General features: G+C 45.4%; 17 protein-coding genes across 17 annotated transcripts; 8 read left to right on the top strand and 9 right to left on the bottom strand.

Annotated features, from left to right (window-relative positions):
* Window positions 1-756: 756 nt before the first annotated feature.
* J056_002997 (uncharacterized protein) lies at window positions 757-1477 on the bottom strand (the record flags this gene model as incomplete). Its single annotated transcript, XM_009268301.1, has 2 exons — window positions 757-1131; window positions 1178-1477. 2 exons carry the CDS (start codon window positions 1475-1477, stop codon window positions 757-759), a joined length of 675 nt encoding a protein of 224 aa, XP_009266576.1.
* A 1234-nt stretch (window positions 1478-2711) lies between these two features.
* Window positions 2712-3052, top strand: J056_002996 (uncharacterized protein; the record flags this gene model as incomplete). The annotated part of the gene is made up of 2 exons (XM_009268300.1): window positions 2712-2774; window positions 2828-3052. 2 exons carry the CDS (start codon window positions 2712-2714, stop codon window positions 3050-3052), a joined length of 288 nt encoding a protein of 95 aa, XP_009266575.1.
* A 244-nt stretch (window positions 3053-3296) lies between these two features.
* On the top strand, window positions 3297-3614 carry J056_002995 (uncharacterized protein; the record flags this gene model as incomplete). Its single annotated transcript, XM_009268299.1, has 2 exons — window positions 3297-3318; window positions 3367-3614. The coding sequence occupies 2 exons, from the start codon at window positions 3297-3299 to the stop codon at window positions 3612-3614; spliced, it is 270 nt and encodes an 89-aa protein (XP_009266574.1).
* Window positions 3615-3799: 185 nt separating this feature from the next.
* On the bottom strand, window positions 3800-4171 carry J056_002994 (uncharacterized protein; the record flags this gene model as incomplete). The annotated part of the gene is made up of 1 exon (XM_009268298.1): window positions 3800-4171. The coding sequence occupies one exon, from the start codon at window positions 4169-4171 to the stop codon at window positions 3800-3802; it is 372 nt and encodes a 123-aa protein (XP_009266573.1).
* Window positions 4172-4920: 749 nt separating this feature from the next.
* J056_002993 (uncharacterized protein) lies at window positions 4921-5347 on the top strand (the record flags this gene model as incomplete). The annotated part of the gene is made up of 4 exons (XM_009268297.1): window positions 4921-5002; window positions 5047-5120; window positions 5164-5195; window positions 5242-5347. The coding sequence occupies 4 exons, from the start codon at window positions 4921-4923 to the stop codon at window positions 5345-5347; spliced, it is 294 nt and encodes a 97-aa protein (XP_009266572.1).
* Window positions 5348-5543: 196 nt separating this feature from the next.
* On the bottom strand, window positions 5544-6889 carry J056_002992 (uncharacterized protein; the record flags this gene model as incomplete). Its single annotated transcript, XM_009268296.1, has 3 exons — window positions 5544-5866; window positions 5919-6167; window positions 6223-6889. The coding sequence occupies 3 exons, from the start codon at window positions 6887-6889 to the stop codon at window positions 5544-5546; spliced, it is 1239 nt and encodes a 412-aa protein (XP_009266571.1).
* Window positions 6890-7067: 178 nt separating this feature from the next.
* J056_002991 (ADP-ribosylation factor-like protein 2) lies at window positions 7068-7948 on the bottom strand (the record flags this gene model as incomplete). Its single annotated transcript, XM_009268295.1, has 4 exons — window positions 7068-7178; window positions 7224-7314; window positions 7366-7798; window positions 7852-7948. The coding sequence occupies 4 exons, from the start codon at window positions 7946-7948 to the stop codon at window positions 7068-7070; spliced, it is 732 nt and encodes a 243-aa protein (XP_009266570.1).
* Window positions 7949-8166: 218 nt separating this feature from the next.
* On the top strand, window positions 8167-8614 carry J056_002990 (uncharacterized protein; the record flags this gene model as incomplete). The annotated part of the gene is made up of 3 exons (XM_009268294.1): window positions 8167-8219; window positions 8266-8501; window positions 8550-8614. The coding sequence occupies 3 exons, from the start codon at window positions 8167-8169 to the stop codon at window positions 8612-8614; spliced, it is 354 nt and encodes a 117-aa protein (XP_009266569.1).
* A 59-nt stretch (window positions 8615-8673) lies between these two features.
* On the bottom strand, window positions 8674-9748 carry J056_002989 (uncharacterized protein; the record flags this gene model as incomplete). Its single annotated transcript, XM_009268293.1, has 2 exons — window positions 8674-9596; window positions 9652-9748. The coding sequence occupies 2 exons, from the start codon at window positions 9746-9748 to the stop codon at window positions 8674-8676; spliced, it is 1020 nt and encodes a 339-aa protein (XP_009266568.1).
* Window positions 9749-9918: 170 nt separating this feature from the next.
* On the bottom strand, window positions 9919-11456 carry J056_002988 (UDP-N-acetylglucosamine--dolichyl-phosphate N-acetylglucosaminephosphotransferase; the record flags this gene model as incomplete). The annotated part of the gene is made up of 6 exons (XM_009268292.1): window positions 9919-10405; window positions 10480-10789; window positions 10838-10902; window positions 10963-11111; window positions 11153-11282; window positions 11329-11456. The coding sequence occupies 6 exons, from the start codon at window positions 11454-11456 to the stop codon at window positions 9919-9921; spliced, it is 1269 nt and encodes a 422-aa protein (XP_009266567.1).
* Window positions 11457-11639: 183 nt separating this feature from the next.
* On the top strand, window positions 11640-12663 carry J056_002987 (Deoxynucleotidyltransferase terminal-interacting protein 2; the record flags this gene model as incomplete). The annotated part of the gene is made up of 4 exons (XM_009268291.1): window positions 11640-11881; window positions 11934-12048; window positions 12099-12212; window positions 12265-12663. The coding sequence occupies 4 exons, from the start codon at window positions 11640-11642 to the stop codon at window positions 12661-12663; spliced, it is 870 nt and encodes a 289-aa protein (XP_009266566.1).
* Window positions 12664-12957: 294 nt separating this feature from the next.
* On the top strand, window positions 12958-15598 carry J056_002986 (Enhancer of polycomb-like protein 1; the record flags this gene model as incomplete). Its single annotated transcript, XM_009268290.1, has 3 exons — window positions 12958-13572; window positions 13626-14614; window positions 14662-15598. 3 exons carry the CDS (start codon window positions 12958-12960, stop codon window positions 15596-15598), a joined length of 2541 nt encoding a protein of 846 aa, XP_009266565.1.
* Window positions 15599-15712: 114 nt separating this feature from the next.
* On the bottom strand, window positions 15713-18634 carry J056_002985 (Pre-mRNA-splicing factor prp1; the record flags this gene model as incomplete). The annotated part of the gene is made up of 2 exons (XM_009268289.1): window positions 15713-16793; window positions 16842-18634. The coding sequence occupies 2 exons, from the start codon at window positions 18632-18634 to the stop codon at window positions 15713-15715; spliced, it is 2874 nt and encodes a 957-aa protein (XP_009266564.1).
* Window positions 18635-18689: 55 nt separating this feature from the next.
* On the top strand, window positions 18690-19473 carry J056_002984 (golgi family reassembly-stacking protein 2; the record flags this gene model as incomplete). Its single annotated transcript, XM_009268288.1, has 4 exons — window positions 18690-18927; window positions 18980-19224; window positions 19272-19380; window positions 19424-19473. 4 exons carry the CDS (start codon window positions 18690-18692, stop codon window positions 19471-19473), a joined length of 642 nt encoding a protein of 213 aa, XP_009266563.1.
* Window positions 19474-19533: 60 nt separating this feature from the next.
* On the bottom strand, window positions 19534-20036 carry J056_002983 (60S ribosomal protein L23a; the record flags this gene model as incomplete). Its single annotated transcript, XM_009268287.1, has 2 exons — window positions 19534-19852; window positions 19909-20036. The coding sequence occupies 2 exons, from the start codon at window positions 20034-20036 to the stop codon at window positions 19534-19536; spliced, it is 447 nt and encodes a 148-aa protein (XP_009266562.1).
* Window positions 20037-20327: 291 nt separating this feature from the next.
* On the bottom strand, window positions 20328-23016 carry J056_002982 (uncharacterized protein; the record flags this gene model as incomplete). Its single annotated transcript, XM_009268286.1, has 3 exons — window positions 20328-21071; window positions 21126-22860; window positions 22907-23016. 3 exons carry the CDS (start codon window positions 23014-23016, stop codon window positions 20328-20330), a joined length of 2589 nt encoding a protein of 862 aa, XP_009266561.1.
* Window positions 23017-23150: 134 nt separating this feature from the next.
* Window positions 23151-24176, top strand: J056_002981 (uncharacterized protein; the record flags this gene model as incomplete). The annotated part of the gene is made up of 2 exons (XM_009268285.1): window positions 23151-23504; window positions 23553-24176. The coding sequence occupies 2 exons, from the start codon at window positions 23151-23153 to the stop codon at window positions 24174-24176; spliced, it is 978 nt and encodes a 325-aa protein (XP_009266560.1).
* Window positions 24177-24404: the final 228 nt, after the last annotated feature.

Genomic DNA, 24404 nt, shown 5'->3' with positions numbered 1-24404 from the left:
GTTGTCTACTGTAATCACTGGAATATCCCCACAGTCTAAAATTTTGACCCCTTTCGCGTAAGGGTTGGCCTCCCAGAAGTGCGACCATGCATTTGCTGGGTCTTGGTGACGTGATCCCTGACTAATGCCTAAGCAAATCAGCAATATATTCGAGCTTGGGAATTGGCTCACTATTCGGTCCGAATCTGGCCCCTGTTCAGTATGACACGCTTGTATCAAAAGGTATACCATTAACAGCAATATCAAAATTCTGACTTTTGTCCGTCAAGCAATGATGGTGTTCTTAATGTGAAAAGTGACTATATTAGCAAATAACGATGCCTTGATATGCTTAAAGTCATCCCAGGGCTCTTTCGCTAAGACAAACTGAATAATTGCAGCTATCGCGACTAATTCCAACTTCATCCCGATGTTATTTGAGCTAGATGTGGTCTTGAATTACTGTATAGGTAGATAGTCACGGTCGCTTAGATATCTCGCTTGTCCATGTCAAGTATCTTGTGTTAAATAAGGTGGATAAGACGGATTTAGGGATCAATTACGGTAGTGAGAGTGTGGAACAAAGGAGACAAACTTGAAGGGTTCAAACTCAGCTGGGATAAGTAAGATTTTATTTTTGGAATAGCTTGATAAGCGAGAGGCCCTATCGGGGTAAAGAACAAAGCACCTTGCTGAATACTCAAAATTAATATCTTTGTTCAATGATAGAATCATTCATGAACACAGTGTACAATAAGCTTAACAAACAATCGAAGCTTAGTCTTTCTTGTCGGTATCGTAATGATTGTCTTGCTTCTTGTCGTTGTCGTGTTCTTGTTTCATGTCGGTATCGTGCTTGCCAGAATCTTGTTTCTTACTGGTGTCGTAGTGATTGTCTTGCTTTTTGTCGTTGTAGTGCTCTTGTTTCATGTCGGTATCGTGCTTGCCAGAATCTTGTTTCTTACTGGTGTCGTAGTGATTGTCTTGCTTTTTGTCGTTGTAGTGCTCTTGTTTCATGTCGGTATCGTGCTTGCCAGAATCTTGTTTCTTACTGGTGTCGTACTGATTGTCTTGCTTCTTATTACCAGACTTGTTGTCGTACGTGTTGTCATCTTTCTTCTCACCCTTCCAGTACTCGTCTGTCTTCTGGTTCTATTACTGTGTAAGCCAATTTTCAGCAAGCTTCGTCATTACCAACCTTGTCATTTGCTTTGTTCTTTTCGGCAGCTTCTTTCGTCAGCATTTTCTGCTTTTCGACCTCTTTGCTGTGCTTCTTGAGCGCCTCTTCGTGAGATTCCTTGTCTTGCTTATCGTATTTGTCGTAATTATCGTTGTTCTTGGCATCCACACCCTTTTCAGAGTTTTCATTCTTGTGACCGACATCTCCTACATCTCCGCGATACGAGATGTTGCCAGCTGGGTTAGGTGCAGCGGCTACTAATACGATGGCGCTAGTAAAGGCGAGAACGGCGAGAGCTTTGACGTTGTTGAAGTACATTTCAATTTTCTTAGTTGTGAAGAAGAAAGAAAGATATAGCGCTTCTTATAAAGCCAGCTGGGCTGATGTTTCTCACTTCTATCATCACATCTCGTCATTTAATGAAACTGCCAAGTGATTCGGCTGAAGCTTGTAAACAAATAAAAAGGCGTGTACTTTAATGCGTCATTGTCTCAATATTGGGCGTTTCCTGTTGTCGTAGACAAAATGACACAAAGTTTCAGCCGGAGGAGCTTCAAGTAAATTGAATAAACAATTACGGTTTATGGAATTCTAAGTTTAAAATTGAAGCGTCTCATCTAGAGGTTTGGGAGTTGGAAGTGGGTGTTCAGTAAGTAATCAGAATTAATGTCAAAGACGAAATGTTATCATTATTGAAATCTTTCGAGCAGCCTATCCACTGTCGCGTCCTATCCTCTCAACTCTCATCATATGGTAACGATTCACAAAGTCATAGCCATCAATTGCGCAGCATTATTTCTCAAGCTTATCACTAACTACTTCATTCATAATGAATGCTTGACATTCGAAAATGTTTCTATTTTTTACTCTATATCTCAAAGTATGCGCGTGGTTTTTCCTAAATATTTGCCTGTCAATAGCTCTCCAACGCATCAGGTTCCAATCTGGTTCTCTATCGGAATCTTGTCATTTGGTCTGAGAGCTGCGTATGACAGTGGCATTGCCATCTATGATTGGTATACATATAGATGTAATGTGATTGAAACGGCAATATCAGACAACACTTACAAATTCCACGTCGAAAATTCATGTACCAAGTATCCACATTTGGAAAAGATATCAAGTGCGATGAACCAAAAATTAACAAACGAGAAACCGAAGGAATCTACTAAATGTATAAAGCAAAACTTTGACGATAGTTGGCATGGATATGCCGTGCTTAATCATCACTCAGATAAGACTATTAATTGGAGCAAAACTCCCTGCGGAGGTAGCCAGTTATTTCTCGAAGGTAGGTCAAACATTGAAGGGTTTTCGAGATTCCTTATTCACGGAACATGCGGGGGATAATATTTGATTCTTTGATGTAATTGAAATGTGCCAATATTTACGATAATACAATGATAGCCATTTACGACTCTTTATGCTCCTAATTATTAAATGACATCATCATTTAAAATTATTAGAAGAGCTAGCGTATGCTTTTACCCGAAAGCTTCCCCCTCGGGAGCTTTTGCTCAGCGAGAACTTACATCCGCCACATCTTCAACTCATGAAGCTTGCAGCAGCCTTTACTGGGATAGTTTTAGGCTCTGTGCTTGCTGCTCCGGTATCTGTAAGTTTAATTTTGCTATCGAAGAAGATCAACCTGACATGCTCGACATCAAGAGTGCTTTTGGTAGTTATTCACGCTCCCACTCAAACGCAAACTTCTCGCTGGATACGGATACAGCTGCACACGCTCTTTTCGGAGTTAGGCCTGACTACCGAAATGAGGTGCTTAAGCTCCATCGCTTCGGGGACGACGAGATGGCACGGATCCTTTTCATCAAGGCATTGGAAGAGAAGGGAGCGTACAAGGTACTAGATGAGCTCGAGAGGCAGGATAGCTGATCATGTCTTCGTAATAAGTAGCTTGATAGAGATGTTGATAGATAATACACGCAATATTACTTGAACATTTATCTGCAAGTGTTTGAGGAAGGCTTAACATCGACTGTTACCGGAAACATACTTGTGATGTTTCCAGGCACGGATTTTCACCACCCTAGATTCGTATGAGCGGATTCCGAGCGGGACCACGCAGTCCGTGCAGAGTCTACTCAGTTTCTTCTCCTCTTATATCCTCACTGCATAAATGATCCAAAAAAGCGAGAAAAGTAAGACGATTGATTGTGATCTATATCAGCACTTGCTAACAGGAATAGACATTGTACGCGATGTCTCTGGCTCAGAAATTACTAAGAATGAGGCGGAGTCTCTGCATCTCTGCTGCAATACTCGGCACGGCGAACGTCAACGCTTGCAATCCTCCTTGAAAGCTGAAGTTGAGTACTTGAGAAGTTTCAACAAGCAATTGAAGCAGGAGCGCGACGACCTCAACGACTACATCTACGAGCTCAGCGTAATGGTCTATGATTTCAAACACACTAATCAATACTCGCTCTCGTACTGACGCCTTCAAGGCGAGTCCGGTCAGTGCTATTGCACTCTTTTAGATTATTTATATACCCCTCTGATATCTTTAATGTCTTTCATTAATTACAGTAAACAACATTTATTTCTAAAACATACAATCGTGAATTCAGAGAATCATATTAAAAATATGGCGAGTGGACCTGATATTTACCCAATAGCTAGTCATTCGAGCGTTTCATCATCTTGACGCTTGAGAATCTCTCTCTTGATGGCTGAAAGTTCCTCGAGGTCATCGTTATCTTGACGACTGAGGATACCCCTCTTCATGTCTGTCAGTTCGTCGAAGTCGTAATTATTTTCTTGTCTGCGGTAGATATCTCTCTTGTCCAGGATATCAGTCAATCCGCCTCTCTTGACGTATTCGCTCTTATCGAGGATGTATCTCTTGCCAAATTCCTTCTTACCGAGGATACCTCTCTTTTGCATCATACCTTTCTTGTCGAGGATGCCTCTATTGTACCCCCGGCGCTTGGCTGCTTCGACAAGACAACAAAGAACAGCGACTAATAGAACTAAAGTGACTGGAAACTTCATACTTAAGTGGCAGAAGCGGGATGAGAGATAGTGAAAAAGAACAGCCTTATTTATACACTCGACCAAGGAATGATACTTCGCGTCAAAGGAGGCGCAGTATATCGACGCGAGCTTGTCAGTGTCGAAATGGGTACATCCTTTGAGTAGAGTGGAGTGAAAGCAGATCAAAATGGCCTTCTCGTGGTGCGTCTAATTGCTGTAGAATCAACATAATCGATTGCATCTGGGCGATGGTAGCAGTGAAATTAAGTCATGGAGAGGGCAGGAAGGACGATTTATAATAGGTGATCAGGATGCCGAATGTAACACTGATTCAGTTACACTATGAGCATTCAATCCTGTCTTCCATCTCTAGCTACTCGAATGAAGCGTCTTGAAGTACTCTAGCTGATACGCCTCCTGACCATAAGCATAATTTTCCATAAATCGCTATCTCCGTTGTTTCAAGCCGCTGCATCAATCCGCTGAATGTCTCGCGCCTCAAGATCACGAGGCGTAAAAATGGTAAGCGAGTGGAAAGGGTGCTATGAGGGTAGGATTTGAATGAATGAGGGAGCACAGAAGTTACTTTCAACTTTTACTGTAAATTCTATCGTAATTAATTCAACTTGAAACTCAAGCTCAAGCTCAGGCTAATTTAATCTGTCACAAGAATCAGTCGATAAGGTGCCTGAAGCACCGGATGTGACTGCGAGATGTCGGTTGAGTTTGTAAAGGGATGTCTTCAAGTGGAGCAGCCAACGTTGTAAATGATTGAGATTGCAAATGTTGTTAATGCTGATGCTGATCCTGCTGCTGCTGCTGCTGTTGATCAACTCGGTGGCTTGATTGGTGCGGTGATTCAACTGCTCAATGGCGTCTAATAAACAGCTCAGCATTCTTCCTACCACCAGCCTTGAACAATTCTACATCAACCCTGCTCAACGTTCTTCTCGATTTAGCTGTTCTTGTGAGGAGTGCTTTGTTGTGATCTTATTCGCTGACGAAAGCAGTTTTGCTTCATCTCTACGCTCATTGGATATATGTAAGTTGTAGCATTCTTATTCTCGATACACAGCTAACATGTGTAGCTGCTGGGGACTTGTGCTCACCAGAGAGGATAGACGGATAGAAAGCACAGACATGGAAACAGGACAACACGTACAACTAGTATACTCTTCTCCGGTAGACAAGTAGCCCTCATAGCCTTCACATACACCTAGACGCAAATAACATACGGTATCACAATCATGTATTATGCTTTGTACATTATCAGCTCTTCCAGTCTTGAACGTGTGTATCATTATTCAAACAGCCTGATTTTCTTAGGAATTGTGCTATACCGCATGGCATCTAGGTAATATTGGTCATGATACAAAACTCGTAAAGATATCTAATTCTTGGATGGTAAAGAAGGCGAAGGCGAAGGATCGGCGGTATTAGCAGGTGCGGCGCTCTGTTTACCACCAAAGACGGCGCCTTTGCCAGCAGATTTGATGAGTGCCTTTCTCGACACGCCCTTGACGTCAATGTAGACAATAGCGGCGTTATGGACCGAGTCACCGACGCCTCTAACGGCCTTGCCAGCGTCTGGGCCGTATTTATGAGCAGCCATAACACTCCCTGCCATGGAAGCATCGCTAACGAAAGTCTTGCTGGCCTCTTCTACCGACGTGAAGACGTTATCTACGGCCGTGAAGGCCTTGTTAAAGAAGCCTAAAGGGTAACTTTAGCTGGTTGTTGAGCAACACACTCCACACAAACTCACCCGGCTTCTTATCCTCCTTGTCGTCTTTCTTGCCCTTACCAGAGACGTACGCGCCAACACCGCGCGCAGAGTCGGCAATTACACCGCTCGTCTTGGCCGACACACTAGCTACTTGACCGGTGAGTTTGTGCACGCGCGCCGCGTTCTTGCGCGAGTTCTCCGAAAACACGAGCGGTTTCTCGCCCGTCTTGGTCTTGGCAACAAAGGTTTGCGAGCCGGCTGCGAGCCCTTTTCCGAGGAGGTTGCCGCCTGTGTGCGTTAGTGTGTTAGTACATCGTTGCTACACCAGCTCGACTCCACCCACCTCCGATAATGGTCTGACTGACGTAGTTGCTGCTGCGAATCATCAGCGAGGGGTCTTTAGCGGCAGATACGCGGATGGATTCGTCAGGCTGGTCAGGGAAATCGACTACGACTGGGTGTTTTTCGTTACCCGTCTCGCTCAGTGAAGGGTCTTCAACGGGAGCGCCCGACTGAGCCTCATCGAGCGAACCTAATATTTGGCCGTCTTGGGTATCGACGAGACAGAGTTTGCCGCGCAAATCACTCTGAGCTTGTGGGACGGGGAGACTGGCGTAGGAGCCGAGGATAACCTCGAGGCTCTCCTTGTCCTCGTCTGAATGCTTCTCGGGGAGTTCAATATCGATATAGGCATCAGGGAGTGTGGGCGAAGGGATGCTGTAGCCACAATCGCCTATTCTGTCTATAGGGATACCTGATGGCAGTGCTAGCTCGAACGCGTGCGCTTTCTCGTCACCCCTGATGGATAACACCAGCCAGTAGTCAGTTCCGCCTGACATTTGACTGTCGAATATCTCGGTGGGGTTGTCGTAGTTGATGGTGGAATTGAGACTGACAAGGCTTAGGTCAAGGACACCGGCGCTGAGAGGGACACGCTGGTCTTGATAGACTTGGTAGGCAGTTGAGCCAGGGAAAGAGATTAGAATAACAGCTTGGTTTTGTTGGGACATGGTGGTGTGGATATAAGGCTTGTACCTCGACGACGACGATGACGACGTTGATCAGAAACGCCAGTAGACAGATAGCATCGGGTAGAGGTGGGTGATTTGCTTGGTTTTGCACCCACTTACACGCCATCCAGGAAAATTCACCGATACACACACCTTGCTCAGCTCATTTGGTAGAAATCTACAGGACAAGTGCAAGGTAGAGAACTGGGAGCAGCTGTTTACCCGCAGGAGCATCGACTTTGAGAGAATGGGCTTGTCTACCAGGGATAGGAAGTATTTGTTGTGGTGCCTGGAGAAGTTTAGACAGGGCGAGTACCCGGATTCATTCGCGCACGAACCAAAACCCAAGAAGGAATTCAGGGCTTGGGGACCGAGGGTGCAGCATGGCAAGCGTGTGCATGGTTTGTTGAGATATGGAGAAGAGGCTGCGCCAAAGAGGTAGAAACGATAAACATGCATTCGATAATCATCCAAACAGCTTTGGTGGTGTTTCTTGAGTGTCTTGAGTGTTTTTTGTTAAATCTCCGCTCGATTCTGTGAAATCTGGCTGTGAAGAGTAGTAAAGGCGTTTAGAGCAATCACCGACAGCCCAGTCGAGTCCTTGTAACAAGTTCTCACCCGTCACAGCGCTGCAGGGCTGTATTCTCCAGGTGTGGCTCTTTATGCTGTCCAATTGGAGAGCGCTGCGTATATCATCCACACTCATTGCACCGTGGATATCAACCTTGTTTGCGAATATCAGTATGGTAGTACCAGCCAATCTATCCTCGCTGAGTAGATCGAACAGCTCATTCCGACAATCATCCATTCTAAGCGTATCCGATGAATCAACCACCCAAACCACCGCGTCATTCTGTTCAAAGTAGTTACGCCAATAAGGGCGCAATGTGCGTTGACCGCCGACGTCCCCTGGAAGAGGAGTACCATGAGTAAGGTACACCGAATACACACCAGCAACCCACAAACATTCAACGTATAGCCACGATGTATAAATGTCTTGATATTGAAGCCTAAAGTGGGTGAAATAGACGTTATATCCTCGCCATTGACGCGTTTCATTATTGTCGTCTTCCCTGCGTTGTCTAAGCCTCTATTGTGTGCTTAGATAGCAGATAACGGATAACACAGCGACGCACAAGAATAGGAAACGCATTTCACGTGATTTGTAGCGCTGTTTACGAATAATCGATAGGAGTCCTTTAATTTGTTGATTTGTTAGATTGTGTTTACTGGCTGTCTTCTCGCCCACCCATCAGCGTCGTTTGGAAGAAACTACGATGAATTCAGCGCAATTACGGCCCACGAAACCAATAGGAGGATTCAGAGGAGGGTTGGTGTGGATCAGCGTGTATTCTCGCACTCACTCACTCCCACAGCGTTCTTGGATTCTGCGTTGGATTCGTAGCTGCGTCTATGGGTGGATACATGTACCTGTTGGAAGATTATAGGAAATCGAATGAGAGCATTAAATGGGATATTGCTAGTGTCAGGAATGAGTCGCTCCAGTTGAACGACAAATTCAGCAGGATCGACGCATTAGAAGGCGACTTTGACACTCTCAAATCAACTCTGACAGAGGAATTGTCGGTTAAGGATACGCGTACTAATTCCAGTATCGTAGGTGTTTTTATTCGGTTTTACTCAGCTCACTCTCCCACAGCAATCACTCTCCTCCGAACTCAACGATCTAAGGACGTATATACTATCATTAGAGCAGGATATTAGCCGCTACTTTGCTACGAATAGAGAGCAGTATATTAGAATATAACGATGCATCGACTATCTTATACGTTCCTTGTTCCTGTTGTCCCTGTTCTCCTGTTCTCCTGTCCAACTAGTCCACCTCCATTGAGCGTCCCCATTTGCATTCCTTCCTCACTCACACTGTCCACCCCGTCCCCCTGATACCTCGGCAGTCTATAAGCATCCTTCCTCTCGACATACCTCGTGTTGTGCGGTTTGTGGCACATTGCGTTACCCAAATGTGGGTAGTATTGTCTATAACACACGTAAGCGAAGAAAGTGCCGATAACGCCGCCTGCAATGATATCCGTAGCGTGATGTCTGTAGTCCATAGTGCGCGACACTGCGATAAGGACGGCGCCGATCCAGGGAGCCCAGCAGATCCACGACTTGACTGTGTGTCCCTTGGTGTCGAAAACCTGCATTTTGCCCGCGAGGTAGAAGCTGAGGTAGCCCAGCAGAGCGAACGAGGTGGAGGAATGACCGCTGGGAAACGACCTGAATCCATCCTGGAGCAGTTCAAAGTCGGTTTGTGTGCAGACATCCGCAGTAGCAAGACCGACGTCTGCATTAGACGCGCCAGAACGCGGCTGACAGCGGGCAATGAGGTCTGGGCGCGGTCTGCCCACGAGCACCTTAACGGCAGTGGTAGTGGAGAGAGTGAGACCAGCTGTGAGGAGAAAGCCAAGCAGCGCGTGGTGCAGATCCGTGTAAGAGCGATACCATTGCGTGCTGAGCAGAATCTTGGCCACGATCGGTACCAGTCCTATGAGTATACCCAGCAACCACAGGGGTACGCGCTCATCCTCCGTGTGCGAGTGGCGTATACTCGCATCGTTCAGGTCGAATTCCCGCCAGTACCCGTGGACATTGTTGATGATGTACAGCAACCCTAGCAACGCTGCGCAGATCACCCAGTCCATCGCATAACTCACTCCAAATTTCCACCGACTCGTCACGTACTCTGTGGCTGTGTTAGCGGTGCGTTTCTTCTCCTCGCTCGCACATCCCCTACTCACTCTCGTTCCCCTCGAAGCGACGCGCATACGGATGCTGTAGAAATTTAGGCAGAATCGACGGCGGTCTGCTTAAATCTAGTCTGCCGATTTTTACCATTGTCTTTATATTTAAGTTGTAGTGTGTGCTTTGTTCGCTGTGCTGGTACAAGATAAGCAGCCACAGCGGGAGCGGACGTGAATATTATAAATTTCTTGGCATGCAATACACGCGACACACTCGATGCACACGCAAACCATCTATATCTATATCTACACTTACACTTACATCTAATCATACACCAACCCCGCCAAGCCATATCTAACAGCAAAAGCGAGGACAGAACAAGCAACTTGGAAGACGACGGTGACAGAAGCGAGTTGACGCTCCGACATTTTGCCAAAGAGACAGAGGAAGGCGTTGAGGAGGGTGAGGTTAGTAGAGCAAGTAATGCGTCCGTTGCCGCCTACCTCCAGCTGCACAACGCCTACGGCGCTCAGCACACGCAGCGGCACGCTCACATAGAAGGCGGGCGGCTTGTCGAAATACGCCCGACTCGGTTCAAGTACTCCCGTGCCATGCACATACCGCGGCACACGGTGCCGCGGACATGCCATCAGTCCGAATAGCTGCGGGGTCGACAAACCGAAATTGATCACTTGCGGTAGGAAGAAAAGTAGCAACGTTTTGGAGAAATGCCCTAAGACCGCCACTATCGCAAATGCCATGCCGGCGAAATAACAGTAGGTATCACCGGGGAATACGCGTGCGGGGTACCTGAGTAGGATGAGATTGTAAAATGGTGAGTTGGTGAGTTAAGTAATTAGTTATTAATGTCGTGATCAACCCACCAGTTATGATAAAGCAGCCCCAGCGACGCGCCTATAAGGGGAAGCATGAAGCAGAGGGAGAAGAGGTGGCGCTCAGCTTGCTCCTGTGTAGTGGGGCCTACGAGAGCGGTCGATGACCAATGAGCAGCGAATTGCGGGAGATGGCTGACGAAACCATGCGATAAGGGCAGGTGTAAGAGATCATTAATGGCGACACTCCCCGCTATCACAACCGCTTGCGCCACCTCTATCCCATTTATGCCGGCAAGAATATTGATGCTGTTGGTGCAGAACGTAGATAGCATCGCCATGTATATGTAGTAGAGGGGGCCTGTTATCGGGGTGGTCAGCGCATGACATCATTGCTGCTCGCACCTACCCAGATGCACCACCCGGCCCAGTAGCTGGCGTAAGGGCAAAGGGATAACGACGTCTGTTATGCCGCTATGGAAGTTTAGTGTCTTTGTATGAGGTGAGACATTAGCGTGAAAAAAAAATACTCACCCTTCTGCAAAATACACAACTAACATGGGTATACTGGCAATCAGGGGGATCGGCAGTTTATACCTCCAGCGAATATCGAATAGGTCGTCTAAGAAGCCGAGGAGAGTTGCAGTTTGGAGGGAGAGTAACGCAGAAAGGTAAGTGGAGAGCTATCAAGGTGAGCTTGAGTGAGTGAGTAATAAATACCCACTTTATGATGAGGAAATTGTGGCTGTAGATTGCTAGCGTGTGTTTTGAGGTGATTCGCGAAGAAAACTGGGGTGAATAGGAAGAGCAACACGATCAAAACGCACGCCGGAACAATGCCGAGAGATTCGGGGCTTTTTGGGGGTGAGAGGGGGAATAAGCAGCTATTTCCAAACCCACACCAGCTGCTTGTAAGGTTTAAGGAGATCCCTGCCTCTCAAGCCCACTCTAGCGAGACAGTGAGAGGATAAGGGGATGAGAGTGATAGAGCTGCAGAAAGCCACGATAGCCATAACCACGGCTGGCATCAAGACGTTGTAGCTGTACGCGACGAGTGGGATGAGCGATAAGGGGAGAATTAGAAGCCGAGTGGAAGGATACTTGGGAATCAGAAATGGAGCCGGTGAGGGACTTGGGATATCTTTAGATTTTTCATTTTTAACATTTTTAATCCAATTTATCATTAGGATGTTGGTTGGTGAATGTCTACCATGTCAGAAGCGATTCTGAGGAGAGATGAGAGCGGCGTGAGCAGTGGTAGCAGCAGCGATGGCAGCGACGGCAGCAGCGATGTCAGCAACAGCAGCGACGACGATAACAACGACGATAACAACTCCCATCTCTCCCATCTTCTCAACAGCGCCCGCACAAACCTGTCCAACACAAATAACGATCATCTCAATCTCAACGATGATTTGGTCAAGCTGGATGACGCGGCTCAGGAGTCAAAGCAGTGAGCTCATCTACCAAGCAGAGATCTCGCTCAGACTCACATTCCCTGCCAGACCTATTCCAACGCTCACCAGCAGCTACAATCTAAACACACTCCCCCCGCTCAAGCCATCTCAAAGAAAATCTGATAATTTTAAGCAGACAGTGCCCAAGAAGCGTGAATTGGAGGTGTGTTGGAGGGTTATGAGGTATATTACAACTCACACAACCACAATCAGATATCTGCCATTGAAAAACAAACAGAAAATGCTTTGAACGGGGCTTCTGCGGCTATGTCTAGTAGACCAGCACATGATGCAGGTACAAAGCCATCGAGGAGGCAGTTGAAAGAGGTTAGTTGATGTTATATTGCCATTAGTTTCCTTCTAAACATAGAAAAAACAGTCGAAAGAATCCACCGCCGGGAAAGATTGGTTCGATTTACCTGCTCCACCTTCAGCACTCCTTCCACAGTGGAGACGTGAAGCAGAGGCACTCCAATTACGCAACTCTCTCGACCCTAAACGCTTCTACAAAGGCGGTAAGCAGAAATTACCGAAACATTTTGCCATCGGGAGAATATTGCCGGGTAGGAACGCAGGAGATTCACTCGCAGATGGCGCAGAAGATGCTAAAGCGAGGAGGAACGCTAAAGGATTCATCAATGAAGCACTCGAGGATAAGGATGGACAAAGGTACGCTAAGCGTAAGTATAACGAACTTCAAGCAGAGCGTGGACAGGAGTATGGCCAGAGGAAGAAGGCCAAAGAGACGCTTAAAAGGATGGATAGGAGTAGGCGGTAGTGATGATTCTATTGTGTGGGTTTTAAGGGTATTTATATATATATCTAAACACACTAACAACAAAATAGAACTCTAATAAATAAATTTAATCTTCTTATTCCTCCTTTAGTTTTTACGAATTTTAAATTAACAATTCACGCTCAACAAATTTGACCGATTCCGGCGTCAGTGGATGCCACAAAGCAGCGTAAAAAAACAAGAAATAATAATTTAAATTAAATCTAAATTAGATTATACGAGTCGTCTTTGTGGATTTCTATTATTGGCCACACTGACAGCACATCACTTATCACCATGTCCAGAAGACTTAAAATTACAGCCAGAAGTAGGCTACAAATCGTTAAAAGACCTCAATTTATCGCTGAATCTTATTCCTTTGATGATGAGTCGAAGGCTACCACCGGTGTTGACTCGGCTGAGGCTGAAGAGACTCACCTTCAAAACGCGATAAACGCGTCTCAAAAGAGGAATGCTCGTTCTAAGCCTTCACATGACACTACTCAATCTGCTTCCAATAATGATAAAGCTGATTCTGTTGATGAAAATGCTCTTTCAACCCCTCAAGATGACTCTTTGGGTATCATTCCAACCCCGGATGCTACAGGCAGAGTCACTAATTACTATCAGCTATACAAGCCGAACCAGTACCCTGACGCCTGGTCCTATATCAAGTACAGCGACACAATCGAAGAAGCTCAATTGGGTGGTTTAGTGTATACAATCGATGAACGAGATTATAAGTTCATCCAGGAGCATAATAAGGCGGTCAAAGGTGAGGGTACTTCCACAGACGCTAGTAGTAAGGATGAGAAGAAGAACAATGACATACTCATCGACGACAATCTCTTTGAATTGGTTATGAGTGTTTTTGAGAAGGTTACTGACGACATTGCTCCTACTCTCCATACCGTGCGTTTTATTCCACTAATTTAAACCCTTATCCCTCTTTAACACCCACGCAGGACCTATCCAGAATCCCAGACTTCTCAGAATTCCAATTACATCTCAAGAAACATGATCTCCTCGACAACTTCCCAAACGTTGCTCCTCTTAAGCTCACAATTACACCTGACAACCTCGTCAAGCTTGGTCAGATTATCTATCAACATTGGCGTGCACGTCGAGTCAGACGGCAAGGTAAACCAATTCACCCACAGCTCAACTACGACGAAAGCAATGATGGCGATCCTTATGTTTGTTTCAGACGCAGAGAAGTCAAGCCTGTTCGCAAAACACGCAGGGCTGATCTACAATCGGTTGAAAAAATGGAGAAGCTCCATAAAGAACTCATCGCAGCTCAGCAGCTTGTTGTCAGGGTTATCGATAGAGAGAAAAAGAAAGCTGAGGCTGTTGATATGGACAAAAGTATATCACAGTTACGACATACTTTTAGAACCGTCAAGAGGAAACTTGGCGTTGTTGGTCCTGACGATGGAAAAGCTGATGATGAGTTGCTATCCGGTCACAAACCAAAGAGAATTAAAGTCGAGACTAAGCTGCCCAACAAGAGAAATAACGCTTCGCCTTCTGTCAACACTAATAACGATAAAGCATCTGTACCGATCGCTACACTCATCGAGAAACATATACTTGCTAAACGAGAGGCAGACCAAATGTGGGAAGACTTTACAGAGTCATCCCTTATACCAAACCATTTCCCTGGCTCTAAATTCTATCGTGCACTGCCTAATGACATTGATGACGATGGTGAGATGGGTAGAAGAACTTTCAGGTTGAGGATTGGAAGAGGTGGTAGAAGAATACTCGACAGACGCCATCCGTTTATCGATTATGGCGATGATGACAGCAGCAACCTCGATGATGATGAGAGGAAGTTGAGGGAGTTGCAGAAGTATGACGCGGATGTGGTTTATACAAAGAATGTCAAAGGCTTAGGACCAACATTTGGTGACAAAGGTGAAAATCTGTTGATAGACGATTACGATGAGAGGTAAGTAAGGAGTGCTAAGAAAAGGTGATAATAATAAAAAACCCCAGATTTATGCGACATCGTGCATCATTACTCACGGAAGATGATATCAATAATTTGACGGCACCTACAAGTCACGTTGATGCAGCGATGCAGGCAGCATTGGCACCACCACCACCACTTCCAAATTACACAATCGTTCGACCTAATCCCAATAACAAAGCGCAACAGCTACAGCGAAATAATTCGAACGCTTCTAATGCACAGAATAATGGAAAGCCACAGGTAGCTCAGCATTTGATAAGAAAAGCTTCTCAGCAGAATGCGCAGTCGACGCCGTTACAGAAGAGCAACTCAGCAATGAATGGTACGGGAGCGTCTAAACAACCTGCGCAAAGTACGCAAAGCACGCAATCTACACCTAAACCCCCCACTCCTCAAATGAATGGGAACGCTTCGCTGCCTCCGAATAACCCAACGTATAATGCAATTCAACAGTTGCTTGCCCAGCAGCAACAACAACAACAGCATCAACATCAACAACCACAGCAACCAATACATCCCCTCCAACCACCATCCCAAGCTCAAATGAATGCATTGTTACAGTCGACAAAAACTCAACAACATCTCAATCAAATGAGGCAGTTGATGGCAAGTCAGAATAACAACAATAATGCACCGAATAATCAATTGAGTCAGCAACAGATGTTGGCAGCCCTGCTTGCGAAGCAACAACAACAACAACAACAACAACAGCAAGTGAGACAACCACAACCAAATCAATTGCAACAACAACAGCAAGCAAACGCTGGTGGTTTAACTGCTCAACAGATGGCATCAAATCCTCAATTGGCTGCATTTTGGAGACAGCAGTTGTTGGCACACCAGCAGGCTCAGGCTCAGGCACAGGCTCAAGCTCAAGTGGCAGCCAACGCACAAAATCAAACTCAAGCCCCAACGCACCCAACGCAAACACAAGCTAACCAATCCACCAACGGAAATTGAAATAAATTATTTCTATTGAGCAACATGAGTAACATGAGTTACTCATTGAAGAAAATAAATAATTTTGATTTGAACACTTGACTTTAAATATTGTATACCAAATTTATCAACTTGTTAAGATAATTTGCTTGCCGTTTGCTTAATTAGTACATTATACGCTTTACCGATATTAGCATCGTCTTTAATTACGGACTGCCAAATTTCACCATGATGTGGTTCAGCTTGCTTAGCAGATTCCAGTACATTCTGTGCATTTTCTTGTGTGCCATCTTGTAGCTCAAACTTATACCACCATGCCCAATGATCACCATTGTCTGGATCAGCTTTACATGATTTACTCAACCACGACCTAGCCTTGTCTTTCTTACCTTCCATCCAAAGCATACGAGCGACTGTGACAATTATAGTTGGATCATCTGTCACTTTACGTAACGCATCAACTGATTTTGTCTTTCGAGATGGTCGAGGTTCCATCCAAATAGCAATAGACCACAATAGACCGGAAGTTTGGCACTCTTGGAGTGCCTTTGAGAGTAATCCTTTTGCTTGATTTCCTGCATTCGCTCTCTCCTCCACTCTAATAGCTTCTGCCCATAGTATGTCGCAGTTTTTGTTGATGAGACGACCCTTCTCTAACAGTGCGCGCGATCTGATAATAACGCCCATCTTTTCTTCGAATCGTGAAGACAGTATCCATAGTGTGGGTGATTGAGGACATTTCTTAAGCGCTGCTGCGAATGTGTCTCTTATCTCTTTGTTGTTGCTTCTACTACCATTATCATCACCACCGCCGTCAACATTACCATCGAGTAAACCAACTTTGATCATGTAGAGTTTGTCAAACGTGGGAAACTTTGTGAGTGCCTCATTTACACATTTCAATGCTTCGATGCTATTGCCATGCTGTCGTTCAAAGACTGCAGACTTCATCCATATCCTTTCAGTGGAAGATTGTAGTCTTGCTTTATTGAGCAACATTCTCGCATTCTTAATTTCGTTATTTTCAGCTTCCAACTTGACAGCAGCTAGCCAGACTGCTTCAGAGGATGGATTAGCGTTGAAGGCATCACCTAGGACTTGTCGAGCAGAGTCCACATCTCCACCAAGCCAGTGTTCCTTCGCAAGCATCAACCAGAGTACTTCTGCCTTCGGACAATTTTGTGTAGCTGTTTTGAGTATATCTGTGAGGGTGTTTCTGTTATGCTTCGTTAGCCTGGCGATTGAGTCAACACGAGATACCCACCTATTCCCATGCTGCTTTTCTAGCTCAGCAGCTCGCCTCCAAAGCTTAGAGCGCTCAGGGAAGACCTTGAGTGCGAATGCAATGACAGCTCTTGCAGTCTCGATCGATCCTCTATCCTCCAACGAATCAGCATCGTCCATCCAAACGGCATATTTATCTTCATCCTCAATCTCATGATGAATAGTAGCCTTTACGATAGCTGCGCATGTGAGCGGAGATCCTTCTTGCTCAACTCTCTCAGCCTCTTTCAACCATTGTTCACGCGATAAGAGAGCACCTGATGATCTCAAAGATCCAACACCGTTGTTCACCAGCTTATCAATATCATTGCTCGATGCTCCAACTTGCTCTTGTAGTCTTGCAGCAGCTATCCATATCTCATGTGATGTTGGTATAGTTTTGCGTGCTTTGTTGATAATTTTCTTGGCGTTTTCTGGTGTCTCTAATCTAGCTAACGCCAGCCAGAGCTCGACTGATGATGGAATCAACTCAGTTGCGCGTGCTAGTAAGATGAGAGCATCCTGTGGATCGTCTTCCATATTTACAGCTTCTTTCCACAACCTGACACTGTTCGGTATATACTCAATAGCCTTTCTCAAAACTCTACGTTTAGATTTAGGATCGTTCTCTAGATCGACTGCTTTAAGCCATATCTTTACTGACTGTGGTAGGTGACTGATGGCGTTGGCAAGGATGACTTTTGCGTCTTGTGGTATATTAAGACGTGCAGCTTCCAACCAAACATCTTCAGATTTCGGACAGTTGTCACAGCCAGCTGCAATGACCTTTCTCGCTACAGCTTGTCTACCGGCAACTTCTTCAACTCTACCCGCAGCAATCCAACCTGGGGCGTGCTTTGGGTTGGTTTTTATGACGCTCTCGAGTAGAGCTCTTGCCTTTTTGATATCGCCAATCTCGGCGTCTGATTTAAGTTGAACAGAGTTCAAACCGGATAGATAGCCTTTAGGATCAACCGAGGTTGATGTCCCTGTGGCGTTTGAGGTTGAAGGGGTGAAGGTGGAGCTATCATTGCTAGATTGAGTACTACTGGGGGTACCAGCGCTAGTACTCGCACTGCCACTCCCACTCGCACCACTCAATTGATCGAGACGCAAAGACAAGGATTTATCTCTAGCTTGACCAATTTCACGAAAATCTGTGGTATTTCCGGAGGAAGCGGGAGTTGCAACACCAGCGTCATCATCCACTGAGCTGCTCAATTCGTTTTTCTCTCTTGCACCAGCGAGAACGCTATCAGGAACAACATAACTTTTACCATCGTTGCGAGTGTTGTTCTTGCGACGTTTACCGGTAAGGGAACCAGCTTCAGGGAGGGCGCCCCATTCTTCCTCGCTAACGTGAGCCAAAGAGCGTTTAAGATCGGAGAACTGAGTTTGGATTTTAGGGTTAGCTGCTAAATGAGCTTCCTGAGATTTCTTCTCAGCGGCTTCCCTCTTTGCGCGTCTCCTCTCATCCATTTTATCGTCGATCATATCGTATATCTTATCAGCCTCCTCATCATCCCTGTCATAAACTGTGCCTGCAAATAAACCTGTCTCATTCTCAGGATCCTGGAATTGCTCGGGTTCAATTTCTTTTGAATTTGCATTTGAGTGTAAATCTGAAGCGGGATCTTCCATAGAGCCAGCTTCTCTTGCAGGGCCAATATCTGATCTAGTAGTGAAACCAGAAGCACCTCTACCCAATCCAGCAACGTAGCCAGGCGGAGGATGCATTGTTAAGAAAGCGAATTTAGAGGCATTGTTCTTTAGTGGATTAGCACGCGTGGCCATGGCTGTGATTGTGTCCACTTGAGAGGAAACGACCAAGGAATTGAATAAAAAAACGATGGGAAATCAATCGAGCTCAATTGAACAGACTTGGTTTCATGTTGTCCGTGTTAGGAGTAACTCACCCGCGTTTAAAGCATCAATTGAGCCTTTCTTCGATTTCATTACGTGCGCTAAGCCTGAGGCAGCCGACGGAGAGGAATTGGCAGATAAACCTTTGCAGGATATCGTGCAGGAGCATAAGGATAGACGTGTGAATATTACAATCTGGTCATCGAAGAGACAGACGTTTAGAGGTTGGTTTGCGGTGTTATTTAGAGGATTTCCAGGCTCATTAAAGCTCAACAGACGTATCGATAGTCCCTTCAATAGAATGGAATGAAATTGATGACAGTTTGCTCGGTTTAACTTTGAGAGCATGTGACGCAAACAGGGCAATGTCTAGTGCACTTGATAATGTTTGGCATATACTCGAAGTTATCACGGGAAGTCCTGCAGAATCAGCTGGTCTGGTTCCATACGGTGATTGGGTTATTGGATGGCCAGGTGGTGTACTCAGACAAGAAAATGATTTCTATGATTTGGTGGAAATGGTGAGGAGTAGGTGATATTGAAGGATACAGATTAACACGTACACCAGCACACAGATAAACCTTTAAGGCTTTATGTCTACTCATTCGATTTCGATACTCTGCGTGAGGTAGTTCTAGTACCCAACAGGCAATGGGGAGGGGAAGGTTTATTGGGATGTGAGTTTGGCGTTTATTATCAGAATAGGTCTAAATACTTCAGGCGGCGTTGGATTCGGATTACTCCACCAAATACCAGTGAGACAAGATTAAATATGTTAATTCACGTGCATGAACAAAAAGCCTTTTAGTTAAACAAACAACCAGAGCCATCTAAAGCAAACCAATACGGTTGGCAACGTCAAGGGCGTCGTGGTCTGGAGTGAGTCTAATGAAAGCCTTCTTTGATGCATCAGGACGAATGAGAGTGTTGATCTTTGCCGCGTCAACGTCGTATAACTTCTTAACAGCGTCCTTGATTTGACGCTTGTTAGCTCTTCTGTCGACGGTGAAGACCAAAGTGTTGTCATCCTCGACCTTCTTCATAGCTGCCTCAGTGTTGACTGGGAGCTGGATAACTTGATATTGGTCGAGTTGGCCACGAGAAGGAATTGATTTACGTGGGTACTTTGGGTCTCTTGGAAGACGGAGACTGCGAGGAATCTAGGTGAGCAAACAGCCCGCAAACTCTATACCCGCACTACTCACGTCTTTGGCTTGTAGAAGTGCACTTGAGTGCGGATCTTACGACTCTTGTTGGTTTGACCACCCTTGAGCGTGTGCTTGCGAGCTGACAAGGCCTTGTTGGTGGTTTGTGTGACGTTCTTGGCTGGCATTCTGTCCTGCGTGCGTATATCAATATTTATCCCTTTTCTCGTTTTTTTCAAATTTACCTGGACGTGAGCGTTGCTAGGCGAGCATCTCAGGAGGATTTTTCACAAGTCGATTCTCAGGTAAAAAATTATTTGATAATTAACGGCGATTTGAGTGGGTGTGAGTGAGTGTGTGGGTATTTAAATCCCTAATTTCTCTCCTTATATCTTCTGTATAAGCTGGCCATCTAACCCATGGCTATGTCTTTGGCTATAAAATATGCTGCAAATAAAACTATAAATTACATTCACGTATTAGATATCTTTGTGTCCTGACGACGGTGACGAATTCGGGCTATCCGTCGTCGCAGCAACTCTACTATCGTCATCAACCTGCCTTGAGCTTTCTTCGTCGCTCACATCGCCTACATCGCTCACGAACACGCTATCACTATCAATGCTGACATCTTCGCTTGAAACACTGCCTATACTCTCCTCGTCGCTGGATTGCTCTTCATCTAGATCATTTTCCGCGGCTGCAATGTTGCCATCTCCCACAATACCCGCGCTATCCCACTCCATCTCATAAATTATGTCTTCGTAGTCCTCGTCCGCCGGTAGAGTCTCCCCATCATCATCAAAGACACCATACATCCTGCATTTCCCAGCGTTATCTTGGGTATTTCCAAACCGCTGTACATTCCCAGCGAAGCTATCAGGATCCTCTGAGTATACTGTTCGGATGAGCTCAATACTTGAGTAGATATCTGACACCTCTTGCTTAAGCTGCACATTGGCCTTCTTGTCGATATCCATCTCTTCTCCAGCCACGAGTGGTATTCTGCGAGACTGGACATCATTCATCCACAAATTCAACTTGCTCATTTCTTCTCTATGTAGCTTGCTCTCTGTCCAATCCTGCTGCACCCCAGCCATCTGCTTGGATACTTGTGCAATTGACTTCTGGGTCTCAAGGATCCGTTTGCGCATATCCTTCTGTTGCGCTTTAGCAGTTGCCAAACGAGCATTGAGAGCGACGCAATACTCAAACCATACCGTCTGCGGGGATTGTTAGGTGAAAAAGGTGATTACACCAAGAAGACCTCTGCCCACCTTCTCGGTAAACTCCTTCTCAAGGAGTGCATTGAAATGTCTGATATCGTGCAAAAGTGTGCGTGACTCAGTTTGATCAATTACATCATCAACCTCGTTGACGAGCAAATTCCAAAACACATCAATCTCGTTTATTTGTCGTTGAGATTTCGCTATTGCCCTGCTAGCAACAGCCTCATGTTTTTTGTCGATATCTTGAGCGAATGGATTCATCGTCGTTTGGTCTGATAGAGAGATTGTGTGGAAAAGATGCATCTCTTCGTCATCAATTCGTCTGTCCTTCTTACGCTTCCTCGCTAGGTTTTTAGCTGCCTTTGCTGCTGCTGCATCTTCTCTATCCACATCAGCTTGTGTTTTGCCATCTCTGTACGCATGTCGTATCGCTGACTTTCTTTTACGTTTGACTGGTTTCGCTGGTAACTCTGGTACTTTGAAAACTGTGCTTTCGCTTTTTCTAGGCCTGGTCTCGTCTTCTTCATCAGATCTTACCTCCTGGACACCACCCCTCCTGCGTCTAACCTGACGACTATCGGATTCTCTTGCAGCCTTATCCTTCTTATTTTTCTTCTCTTTTTTCTCCTCCTTCTTCTTTGATGGCTGGGTTTGTTGGGCTTGCTGGGATTGATCAGTTTCAGCTTTAACATCTACATCCTCTGTCACACGTGATTTACGCATTTTCTTGGATTTGTTTTCAGACTTGCGTGCTTTCTTTGCCTCTTTATTGTCAGATTTACGCGCCTTTTTTCTTTCCTTAACCTCGTTGGTATCAGATTTACGGGCTCTCTTTTTAATTGAAGCGGGGGCTTGTTGGGGTGTAGGTGCGACCAGGCTGTCAAAGTCCTCGGTGGGCTCTGTAGAGGGGTGGGCTTTATCCACAGTGCTATTCTCCTTTTCTGTTTCTTTCTCTATATCCTTCTCCCTTTCTGGATCCATATTCGTCTCCTTCTTTCTCTCCCCTCTCACTCTTCCTTTGCCCTTTTCGCGCTTGTTGGATGGAGGAGGGGTAGCGCGACTGCTCTGTATGAGTTGGGTGGACATGCGCTTCTCTCTGTCACTAAGGATGCTCTTATCTGCTGACATATCACCGTCATCGAGTGGAGTGCTATCAATATCGTTGAAGAGAGGGTTATTTCCGAAGAGTATGTCTCTATCATGCCCGTCTACTTTCTGATTGACTGAGTCAATATCAGTGAGTCTATCTCTAGGAAATTCGCTGGTTTGGGTTGTTCTATCGAGGGTGCTGAGTGCACTTTTTTCACTGCCCGCACTTCTCTCACTCTGCATCCTCCGCCTTCTCTCTTCTTCACTCGAGCTGCTCCTGTTATTGGATAAGCTGCTTCTGCCACTGGAGAAGCTGCTTTGCGGACTACCAGCTCGACCCTGATTGCTGTGATTGCTGTTTGGACTACTACCGTTAATACCGTTATCTGAATCGATGAGAGTGGCCTGTGTTTGGAAGTTTTCAGGTCTATTGCTCGTGTAACTCCTCTGGCTACTGCTTCTAACATTGGCAAAAAGAGGAGAAGGAGATTGTTGTTGTTGTGGTATAGGACTGCGAGAACGAGATAGAGAGTGACGAAAGAGGTTAGTCATAGCGGTTGTACGCATTGGAGGGTTATTGAATGGTGATGGAACGGGTAGACGCTCTCTTTCACCGGATTGACGGGGTTGTTGTGGTGCTGGTGGTTTCCTTGGGATATTTAGCTGTAATGGACCTGATCTGTATACTTGACCACTGTGAAATGATCTTAGTTGTGTTTTTCGTGTCATTATTCACCCACCCTCGCTGTCGTACGCGTTGTTCTTGGTGCTGTTCACGCGCTGCTCTTGAACCAATGGGAGGTTGTTTTGAGATATCTGGGTTATCGGGATCATTACCATCTTGATTCATTATCAGATTGACTGATTAACTGATTAAACAAATAATTTCAAATGACGCAGGTGATGATGATGGTTGTAAGAGTGCACCCAACACACCCAACCTACACACAGAAACAACAAAGATATAACTAATTAAATTTAAAAATGTTACAATCATCTGCTTCACGTAGATTAATTGGTTTAACCAGCCACCTACGCACACTCCATACAACACCAATATCACACACTAAAGTTACAATATTCGGTGCGGGTTTAATGGGAGCTGGAATAGCTCAATCCAGTGCAATGTCTGGTCATTCAGTTACTTTAGCTGATGTCTCTAATCAAGCTATCGATAACGGTCATGCTATCGTTAAGAAAGGCCTTGCACGTGTTGCTAAGAAGAGATTTGCCGAGAGCGTTCAGCAACAGGAAGATTACATTGAAAACACTCTCACAAACCTCAATCTAACCACTGACCCTTCAATCGCCGTATCTCAATCTGATATCGTCATTGAGGTGGGTTTTTGGATATCCATGACTTTGTCTATTCACTAACAATTCCAGGCAATCATTGAAAATCTTCGCATTAAGCAAGATCTATTCGCTGCCATCGATAAGCTTGCAAGTCCTAACACCATCTTCGCTACTAACACTTCGTCTCTCTCCGTTTCTGAAATTTCAGCTTTAGTTGGTGAATCACGTAAGAAATCTTTTGCTGGTTTACACTTCTTCAATCCTGTCCCTCAAATGGCTTTGGTTGAAGTGATTTCCACCCCTTTCACAAACCAAGACACAAAGGATCGCCTCAACACTTTCATCACCCAACTCGGCAAGAAATCCGTCGCTTGTGCCGATACCCCGGGTTTCATCGTTAATCGCCTCCTCGTGCCTTACCTCGCTGAATCTATTCGCTTGGTCGAGAGAGGTGACGCGTCGGTGCAAGATGTCGACACTGCAATGATGCTCGGCGCTGGCCATCCCATGGGCCCTTTCCAACTTTGTGATTTTATAGGCTTGGACACTCTTAAACATATTCTCGAAGGCTGGAAAGAAAAAGCATATTCAGAGCAAGGCGAGCTTACTGGCATTGACAAGGATATTGTCAAGGATATCCCTCTCCTCGATGAACTCGTACAGGCTGGAAACTTTGGCAGGAAATCTGGGAAAGGGTTCTATGATTATAAATAGGCTAACGACACATCTCACTTGACGACTTTCTCCTTTCTTACTTTCTCTCACTCGTTGTAATCAAACACTACATGACATCATACTTCACAACAAATCACAAAACATGACGATGATTTAGAAGATATCTCACGTAGATAGAGATCAAGTTGAATGAATCAAGTCGTACACGTAAATCAGATGAATCAAATGATGTAAAAATTGTTCAGAGTGCTCAGTGTGCTATAAAAG

This window comes from Wallemia ichthyophaga, assembly GCF_000400465.1.
Source record: "Wallemia ichthyophaga EXF-994 unplaced genomic scaffold scaffold3, whole genome shotgun sequence".
Taxonomy (NCBI): domain Eukaryota; kingdom Fungi; phylum Basidiomycota; class Wallemiomycetes; order Wallemiales; family Wallemiaceae; genus Wallemia; species Wallemia ichthyophaga.
This window is presented reverse-complemented; position numbering and strand designations above follow the sequence as displayed.